Genomic DNA, 10306 nt, shown 5'->3' on the forward strand with positions numbered 1-10306 from the left:
CTCATGACAAAAAGACAGAGCCCCAGAGGCAGGCTGCTGGCAGCTGAATTTCATTAGGACTTTGATGGGAAACTTAAGTTGGAATTATAAACATCTGTGGTTAAACTTCCCTTTAGTAAGCCATTTCTCAGAACTTAACTTTACCACACCAGGAGCAAAAGAGGAAAACGGTTGAAAGAGCGAGCCTGCTGCTATTGTGGGACCCGGGAGAGTAGTCAAATATCTGGCGGCGGCTGTTGTATCCTAATGGACTCACAGACTCTTTATTTTAGAAAATTAATAATTATTTAGAAGCACTAATTTTGGGACTTGAAGCATGTGCCAAAAATCGGAGTGGTTTCTAATTCAAAGTCTCAAAATTGTATCTGGCCATCCTCATATTTATATGATTGCTACAAGCAAGCAAACACCCTCAAGACTCTCTCTGGCGTTATCTATTTCACAAAACTACAAGCCAGATTTGAACATTTGGGAATCTGTCATTTAAGAGCTTTTTCTCCCACTACTTAATTTTTTTTTCAATTTCATCACTTTTTGCTTTGTTTTGTTGTTGCTGTTAGTTAGCTTCTCTAGAGCTTTAGAAAAACCCATCATTTCCCTCAGCCATTCAGATAGCATATTGCCGGTATAAAACTATTTAAAAACTATTAAAGAGAACGATTGGAAGAGACTTTCTATAATCCCTCTACTCTTGGGTTGCACAGCTAGGAAATTTGCAGATGAGACAAATTGTTAAAGATTCAGATGACAGAATCTGTTCAGCGAGTCATCAACCTCATCCTTTCCTGTGCTTGATGAAACTGCAGGGGAAGAGAGGGGCGGGAAGAGGGCAGAGCGAGAGGCTGAGGAGGTCTCTTGTGGCCTGCTGACATCGCATCCACACGTCATCTCACAACAATCTTGCCGGGCAAAATCTTTCCACCAATTTTATAGTAAAAAAGAGAATCCTTAGAAGATGAACTAATTTGCTCAAAGTCATGCTGCTGGAAGTCTGGGCACCGATTCCCACATCTGTCTGGCCACAGACGCTGCTGGAAGGCTGGGCCCCGATCCCCACATCTGTCTGGCCACAGGCCCACATCTGGCCTCTGACGAAAGGTGAATGTCAAATATGGTAGAGACAGCAAAGCAAGCTGCCCATGGCCTTCACATACACTTGCCTAGAACAAATTTAAAATTGAGTCATCAGTTTCAGTTAAGAGTCCAGATTTCATCTTCTCTTAAACAAACAAACAAACTAAACAGGGCAACAAGCTCCCAGAAGAGTTTGCTGGGTGGAGGGTACTGAGGGTATTCCACTCTGGACGACTGTCTCCTGTGACTCAGGGCTCATCGCCCATAGGTTGCTCTTCTTCCTTAGTTGGCTCCACTCCAAGCTTCTGTAACAATCTGAATTTTAAAAATTCCTTTGTGCCATAGGATCCAGCAATTCACTGGCTATGGACCCGACGGAAGTGAAAACAGGGACTCAGCCAGATTCTTGCACACCGTTGTTCATAGCGGTATTGTTTCCATCCCCCCCAAAGGAAGAAACCACACTTATTTCAGTGAGTGGATGAGCACACAAATGTCTGATACACATACATCCGTATATGTCAATTATAAGTATTGAATACATGGATGTGAATGGAAGCCTTAGCAGCTGAGATCCTGACGCGCCCACAGTGTGGATGAACTTTGAAGACTCTTGCAAGTTGTCTGCTGACCACCACACAAGCACCCAGGCACACGATACCACCCAGTCCCCTCAATAAAAGAAAAAGAAATAAAAATGTAAAAAAAAAAAATAGTTCCTAGGCAGGGCAGGCAAGTCTTCCTTCGTTCTGACAGTGCACGCAGCTTACACGGCTCTTCCAGTAGCCCCGAACAGGGCATTGAATAGTGTATTTTATACTTCATTAAAAGGAAAGCGCTCTCCAATTTTTAATAAAATGATCCCTATGGGTGGTTCTGTATACTCTTCTCCATCTTTCTGCACAGTCAAATGGATTTGATCAACTCTATCCCGGCTAAGCCACTTCGCGGCTAGGAGCTCGGGCCTCTGGTTCTGTACCTGTCTCTCCATCTGTGACATGAGATGTACTATACAGTCCTAGCGACTAATGGAAGTGACGGGAGATGCTTTAGGGAGTGTTAGCTATACCGTGGCAACGCTGTCCCAGTCTTTCTAAAGCAAGTGGTATGAAAGCTTCTTTGCAATTTGGCAAGTAGACTATGATGTCCTCCTGGTCTACTTCGTTGTCTGCATGGTACTTAACTCGTAGTCAGTCTGTCAGAGCATTCGCCTATTCTGATGGGTGTCGTTATTTTCTCTCAGATTGCTTACCACTTGAAGGGAATGGTGAAAGTGTTTTTTTAAAATTGCTCTTGCTACCTATTTGTTCTTTGTTTGTTTGCTTTTCTCTGTAAATCTGCCTATTGTGTGGATGTAAGAAGTAGAGATTCCAAAGACCTGATCTAGCGCTGCAACAGCAGCCACCCGGGGTGGCTGCCTAGGTTAGTGGCTGGATGATTTATTGGCTACACAATCTTTTTCAAAGCAAGAGGTTGAGATAAGGAAAAGGAAAGCAGATTGGGAAAGAGATAGGATTTTCTGTAAACATTCCGCAACCCTTCCGTGGCAAGGAGCCTAACAGTGTGTCAGGGCATGGGACTACGTCACCACAGAAAGGAATGGAGGGAAAGTCCCTCAGAATGGTCTCCTGTAGAGCTCCTTTAAGCAGGTAAGTTCATCCAGAGTGGAGTGTCCATGGGCCCAAGAAGCAGTGGTATTTCTGGAGGGGAGTTAGCCTGATAGCGGTGCACTCGCATTAGGACCTGGAGCCCTATTTTCTCCTCTCGGAGAATTTTCACCTTTAGCAGTGATTTCTCTTTCTCATGTAGGCATCAAAACCAGTCACAATGATGAACCTCGCCGCCACCCACTCCCTCCTGGCCCTCCCAGCGTTCCTTCTTTGCCCTGCATCTCTCTGTTCTGCTTGTTGCGCTTCCATCTAGCCTCTACCTCTAGCCCAGAGTTCTTGACCTTGGCTGACTCCTGGCTGTGTCTCCATAGAGAAGAATCTTGCTTTCCCCAGGGGTACTCTGATGCTGGTTGCCTGGGGACATTTGCTCCGGTTCTCTGGGGTCATTTCAGACCCCAGAGACTTCAGTTAGATTCGGATCACTTACCTCGCAGTAAAATCCACACACGTAGATGTCCCCAGCTTTGTTTCATCATTTTTATCAATTGCCACCACCCTCCAGGCGAGAGTAGAAAAAAACAGTTCTCTCCCCCCCAGCTCTGAGCGAACCAACTACATATCCCCCGCCCCCCGCCACCCACGCACAACTTTTAGACTTTCACTTCGCTCTTTACTTGCTACAGTGCATGTGACACACTGAAGGGGTTCTGTTCTCCTTTTAAAATGTTCTCAGAATGCTGAATGCTGCTTTTGAAAATAATGGTCTCTTTCTGGGCCACACTCACCCACTAAAACATCACTGCCGTACACTGAGCGGTAATGGACTCAGTAAATTGTCGAGGAGCGGGAGGCAGGAAAATCCTCACGTGGGGTGTAGAGTTCCCTTTGGGTGCGTCTCTCTCACATTCTTTCCCTCCTACGGAGAAGCTTTTCCCAAAGAAAGGTTGGTTCTTCCTTCTTGGCCTGCCAGCCCATCTTGTTCTTTCAATCTGTTACTTTTTCATTCCTATTTGCTCCCAGCTCACACTGAGTACCACTATGGGTCCGAGCCACTGCTCTAGGACAAGCATCCAGCCATGGAACTTGGGGGGGGGGGGAGAGCATTAGGGGACTTCTGCCAAGCTCCTCCCACTGACCCATGCTTGCCTTACTTTTTTTTTTCTTCCTGCTTTTGGAGAGTTGGTTGGAGAATAACCATTCATATAAATCCAATTCAAATAAAGTGGACATATTTTTAGAGCACCCTCCCACCCGCATTTGAACCCCTCCCATGAATAATGTGACCATATTCTGTTTGATGTAAATACAGTTTCCTGGCCCAACCCAGTAAAACAGTCATTCCATGTTATTACAACTCTGGGGTGTTTTTGGTTTAAGATCTGCCTCACTGGCTATAAAGAGCATGGGAAACCTGCTGCCAGGTCACTGGGATCACTGGAGACCACAGGCGAACTGGAGGCTCTCTGTGAAACTATCCTTTGGCAATATAATTAGCGCTATCCTACCCTGTCTACTGTAATCTTCCCCGGGATGACTAACACCGCCTTTCTCTCCCCTAAATCCCTCAACTAGTATTTTGACCCTAGTAGATCCTGACAATATTGTACATTGAACTGCAGAAAGAATGGGGCATTCTTTCTGATCGGAACAATATAGATATAACACAGATATAATATTAACAAACATTAGGTAAGTTAGTAGCATAAAAATCTCTGAGAAATAACACCAAATAAGGGATCAAAAAAAATCCAACACTAATCCATCTATGGTAATAACTCAGCATGATCACTTATACCTATGTCAAATACTGTACTACCGTCACCATGGTAACCAGAGAACACATAAAAATAGTTATCATTGACTTCTCTAAGCCTCAAGTTTCTCTACGTGCAACTTGGGCAAGCTATTACTTTGGTAAAGTGAGGAAGCTTGCAGTTTAAACCTGATCAGAAAATCTGCCATCTTCAATGCTTTGTTGCCACGGTGCTGAACATGTGTGTGCATGAGAAATTGCTGGCGGCCTCAACATTAACCTTAAGGCACCCTAACATTCAAATAACTATTATGAGATACAAATACAAAAAAAAATAGCTATGTATGATATGATCCTATCTTTAGATTTAACATATTCACATCCAGAATGCCCGGACAAGTTGGATTAAGATGACTAATGAAAACATGAGCAAAAATGAATCTTCCACAGTTGGGACATGATGAAGGTTTATTTACTGTTTACCTGAAGTCCAAGTTAAATTGCGTGTCTTATACTCTGTATCAATTCTACTCTTAGGCCAAGCATTTCATTCAGGGGCTTTCCCTGCTGGAAGCAACAGGTGTGGAGATAATGTTGCCTGGGGTTCATTCCAAGAGTGCAGAGAAGCAGTGCCTTACTTCCCATTGACTAGTCTGGCCTGTCCCCCGTGTCGGGGTGTGATCAGAAGCCAGGCCCCTTCCTGCTCATGGGGCTTTTACGTTCTATTTACCTGACCCCTGCCGCAGAAGCATGAGTAGAGCTTTCACTTAAGAAGGGCCATCTTGCATTTTATTTCTAATCAACCATTAGTAACTCTAATTATGTTACCAATGAGCAACAGTTGAGACTTCACTGATTGTAACACTTACTAACCTGCATCACTACTTTAGTTGTAGGATTGTTGTAGCCATGGGTACAGTGGGGTGTGCGCGCGCGTGTGTGTGTGTGTGTGTGTGTGTGTGTGTGTGTGTGTGCTGTTAGGTCAATTGCTCTTTCCTTTCCCATGAACTTAGGTGACTTCATTTTTCTCCTCCTTAGCATCTCCCACGGCCTGGACATGCTATTATCTGTCTAGGCTCAGGGGCTCTTAAATCACTTACTACACACTTATTCTCCTCTAAATGTCTACACTTCAGCTACTTTTCAACTTAAAAGTCTCTTAATGTATAAGAACAGCATCTCTTTGAATAAGCATTTGATCAATAGTATAACATGATCATCTCTCTTTGTGAATTGAGCTTGACTTAATCTTGCTTCTGGCTTAGAATGGTTTACTTCTGTTTAAGGCATCTGCCCTAAAATTTCCTAACAGCTTCTTTTACAGCAGATTAACGCCCCCCTCCCAGCACCCCACCTCCAGCACCCCATCGGCAGCACCCCACCCCCAGCCTTGAAGAAAACCTTTTGTTTAGTTCCAGACAGGTTAGGTCTTTTGGCAATATTGTTCCCATTGTTCAAAGAGCAGAGAGGAACAGGGAGATAGTGAGGGGCACACACATTAAGCAACAAGGCTCGACTATTGGACACACCAAAAGACCACCACCTGCGTACTGCCGAGGTCTTTTGTGAGTCTCACAGACCCATGTGGAACATGAAAGGTACTAGCACTTCATCAGCTGGAAGAGACAGGTTGCAACGCCTCACCTTTCAACTCACATCCAAATTCAACTGACAAAACAGAACTCTATTTCAACTGAGGGGACCCAGTCCAGTGAAACTCTAGGCTGTCAGAAAGGGACACAGGAAAAAAAAGAGGAATGTGGTCCAGCCGGTAAGCACAGGTGCGCAGCAGGGTGGCAGGGGACACCTTACCTCAGCAGCAGGCGGCAGGCGTCCCAGTGTCACGCGGGGGTCGCTGGTCTCAGGTGGGTCTTGCCTACCGACCACTGAGCTCCCCTCGATGTCAAAAGGAAAAGCATTGCCGTCCCCGGACGCCGCGCGGGAGCAGGCAGCACCCCAGAGGAGCCACAGGGGCAGGATTGAGCACCAGGCTGTGCTCCAAGCCATCGCTCCGCTGGTATTCAACAAGCCCTTCCTAGAGCGAAGGATCTGGGACTCTTGGTGGGCACCCCCAGAGGTGCAGCGATGGCTGGTGTTTTATCTTCTTTGGCGGTATTTAGATCCAGGAACCCAGGGTACAACTTTGTTGTTGTTTTTAGAAGTAGAAAGTGTGAGTCAACGTGGTCCCTCTGCTACTCGCCTTTCCCTCCCACCCACCCTCTCACTTTGTCTCTCCTCTCCAGCGCTTCTAAGGCTTGGGCTCTGGGACCTACAGGCGCCCGGCGAGCATCAAAAGGCAGCAGCAGAGCGGGACTGGCAGGAGCCGGGGGAGCGCGCCTGGCCACCTCCTCTCCCTGGCGGCTGGGACCGAGGACGGCGCAGCTCTGGCTTCCTTCCCACACTCATTCTCACCACTCCCTTTCCACCTTCCCCTTCCAGGCCCTCCCACTCCAAGTTGGCTTTCAGACCCTGAGGTCAGGCCTTTCCTGGTCGTCTGCTTCCCCTCCCCCCTCGCAGTTTGGAGCACCTCCAAGGACTTAAGATGAATATTCAGCGTTCCCGATTGCTTCCCCACATCCCTTATTTACGTAGCCAAGGCGCCGGATGTCTGATCTATATTTATATAGATTTGTATGTGTTCGCCCCCCCCCCCCGCCTCTAGTGTACAGGAAAGTGGGCGGAAAAGGGATTCCAGGGGCGGGAGGGAGCCTGAGGTAGATGACCTCAGGAACTAGCGGCATTTCTGGACAAGTTCTCCTCTCTTCTAGAGATAGTCGGTGGCTCTCTTCTATCGAGGTTCACTGGCCACTCCTCTTCCTCTGCCGGTCCTCACCCAGAGGGCTGGAGAGAATATCTTTCACTACAGTGCTAGAAAATGACTTCATTATTGAAATGCATGAACTTTTATTTACAAAGAACATCTTGTTTTTTCCTAAAGAGGTGCTTTGTGAGGGACCACAGAACAAGGCTTGCAGTGTATGTGCCTGTCAATATGCAGCCCACAGCCCGTAGCCCTGACCTCTTCCTCTTGGCTGTAATCTCAAGCCTACTACATCTGTCAGAATCGTGTAACCTTTACAAGATTGCCATAGGACTTGGGCTACAGCTGCGCGCGGGAACGCCCTTGATGGGCACCTACTGCAGCTAATAGGTGCCTTTGTGCCTATGGGCTTCAGGTCAGAGCTTTAGGTGTCTCTGGGAGGCCCCCAATGTGGCTTTAAAATGGCCAGATGGGAAAATAACCAAACAAGGATACCCAGGCCAGTTTCGAGGAACCGGGAATCACAATCACGCAATAAATCAACTCTCTGAACATTGGTATGAGCCCCTGTCCACAGGATGGATTGTTGTGTCTAAAGATACACAAAACAACCATTTCTTTTCTTCCACGTGCCAGCTACTTTCCTTATGCTATTGGTAAACACGACAGCATTTCTGCATAGTAGAGCTATTACCTCCTTGTTGTGTAAGAAGAAAGGAGATTCCCCAAGGCCACCCAAGGTAGAAAGCTGAACTGGACGTAAGCCTTCTTGGTCTAAAGCTCTGCTTCAGGTCTGTAACCCACTGAAACAGATAAGATAAAGACAGAGCTGGGGCACAGAGGAAGTGGGCTCTGTCTTTTTGAGCTGCTTTCTATGTTCCAACCTCTTGCACGAGCTATCTCATTTGATTTCACACTGATAATTGTCTGGATAAGTGGATGTTGTCATTTGCATTTGGCAATGGTAGCCTGCTCTGGCACTACCGCTTAGTTTAGGTAAACCTACTGGTAATGAAGCCACACCACTGAAGGTTAGTTTCTGTGTTCCCCACATCTTTCAGACTGTTTTCAGGAAGCAGATGCAGAACCCTGTGATGTGTCCTGATCTGGAATAACACTGGGTACCGATAGAAGCAACAGTGTCCAAGGAACAGAACTGAGGAAGAATGGGACCTGCTTACCTCTGGACGTGGATAAGAAGTTAACGGTTCTTCCAGAAACAGCATCTTAAACTAGACTAGACATCTTAAACTAGAATGACATCCAAGTTCTACCTGGGCCTGTGTGCTAAGGTGTGGTCTATCCTGAAACTCCTATATCTCCTCTCTAGGCCACTTAAATCCTGGTGCCACCTGCCAATACGTGAAGCAGGCCTGAGCAGCCCCTGTCTCCTTATTAATCTGTTGTCAATAAAGTTCTTTTGGTGGAATGAATAAACAATAACAAACTAAATACCTCTAATGTAGTAGTATTGCCTTCTGTGTGCGCTGGGCAGTGAGCATGTTCTTGGTGACAGTGAGGTTCTTGATTTTAAATAACAAAATGGTCTAACATGAAAGAGCTAATGTCGGAAGAAGCAGAGTTATCATAGATCCCACGATATCTGTCTTGTTTTGGTTTAGAAATTTAACAACAATACAAGAAACCGTTAAACTGATTTGTTATGTTTTTTTTCTCTCCATATAAATTGGTTAATTTATTAAATTAAGTTTGTGTTTGGTTTAGATGGTTCTTGAAAAGATTTCTGCTGGAAGAGAAGGTTGACCAGACTCTGAGGAGGAACAACGGTGCTCAGTTATCCTGTTCTACCCTCCAACTTCATAACTTTAATAATAAGATTATCACACACCACGTGTACTCACACATATGTGCAGTCTGGCTTCAGAAACTGAGTGCTTTATCAAACTCAAACTGCTCACATTTGCTTCCAGAGGGACTTAACATACTCTTCCTTAGCTACCAGCCAGTTACACACTTGTGATTTAGCCTGGGACCTCTTCTCCGTACCCTCTAGTCAGTATATATGGTCTACAAGGCTTAACCGTTGGAGTTGGGGTGTATTTATCTGGGACCTATGAACTTCTTTTTTTTTTCATTAACTCTATGCTTTCAATTTTTCTCTTATCTGTTATTGTTTCTTTGGCAAATGATAAGATATATACATATATCTGTGTATGTATACACATGCGCCCATAGGTTTTGTATGAAATTTAACAGACTTCTTAGCCATGTTTGTAGCAGTTCTTGACCCAAAGCTTAGTCTTTTCCAATGTCAGTTTTATCACCTGTAAAATGGGAATAAATGGTGCTTCTCTCACTGAGTTATTAGTGGTAGTAAATAATGTAAACAAAATATTAATAGTCACTGGCAGATATAAAGTCCATGCTTGGTAAAGACAACTTAATTATGTAATATATTAAAGTTTAAAAAAGAATAACAAGACACTTCCTAAAGAAGAAAGGCAGTTGTGTTTATTTATCCTGGGCTGGGGGGACTCCTGTTGGCTGAGGCCAGCCATTTCTCTTTCTGGCCACTCCCAGGCCCTCCTCTGCCCTAGCTCTTGATTGGGGATGTCATGGGTCTTAGGTAGGGCTGTTGTGGAGTGAGCGAGCATAGAGGACGATTTCACAGTAAGCTAGAAGGCAATAGAGTAAAAAACACCTCCACCTCACCACAGGGTCACTCAGGCCTTGAAAAGCCTGAATGGTGGTTTTTATCTTCTACTAAAAGAAAAATCAGGGACCTTTTCCACTCTGTGACTATTTTCCCTTCCTTCTTCCTTTTCTAAGATTGTGGAGGAAGTCTCAACAAATATCTTCAGAATCCTGTCCTTGTTTCCTGGAGGAGGGGGGTGTCTACCTTCCCCAAGATCAACATGGCTATCAGGAGAGGCTCAGAGGCTGAATGGCTTGCCCAAGGACACCAAATCAGTTAAATGAGAGCCCCACACTTTTCCACTTCCCAGATCAACTGCCCTTCCACGACTAGACCAAGCTATTTTTAGTTTTGGCAGCAGCAGACCTGGTGGTTTTGAGGCTTTATCAAAAGAAAGTTCTGGAATTCCCTTATAAGAACCTGCCGAGTTATCTGCAGATAAAGATCAAGGC

At 45.4% G+C, this 10306-nt stretch overlaps 1 protein-coding gene across 2 annotated transcripts in view; it reads right to left on the reverse strand.

Annotated features, from left to right (window-relative positions):
• Lama4 (laminin subunit alpha 4) overlaps positions 1-6642 on the reverse strand; it is a 143991-nt gene extending 137349 nt beyond the window's left edge. For both annotated transcript variants that reach the window (XM_050138019.1, XM_050138018.1), the window contains exon 1: positions 6250-6642. In XM_050138019.1, the coding sequence (XP_049993976.1) occupies positions 6250-6444 (195 nt within the window). In that variant the 5' untranslated portion in view covers positions 6445-6642. The remainder of the gene's footprint in view (positions 1-6249) is intronic.
• Positions 6643-10306: the final 3664 nt, after the last annotated feature.

Source organism: Alexandromys fortis, unplaced genomic scaffold (assembly GCF_014885135.2).
Source record: "Alexandromys fortis isolate MF-2015 unplaced genomic scaffold, M_Fortis_MF-2015_v1.1 scaffold_14, whole genome shotgun sequence".
Taxonomy (NCBI): Eukaryota; Metazoa; Chordata; class Mammalia; order Rodentia; family Cricetidae; genus Alexandromys; species Alexandromys fortis.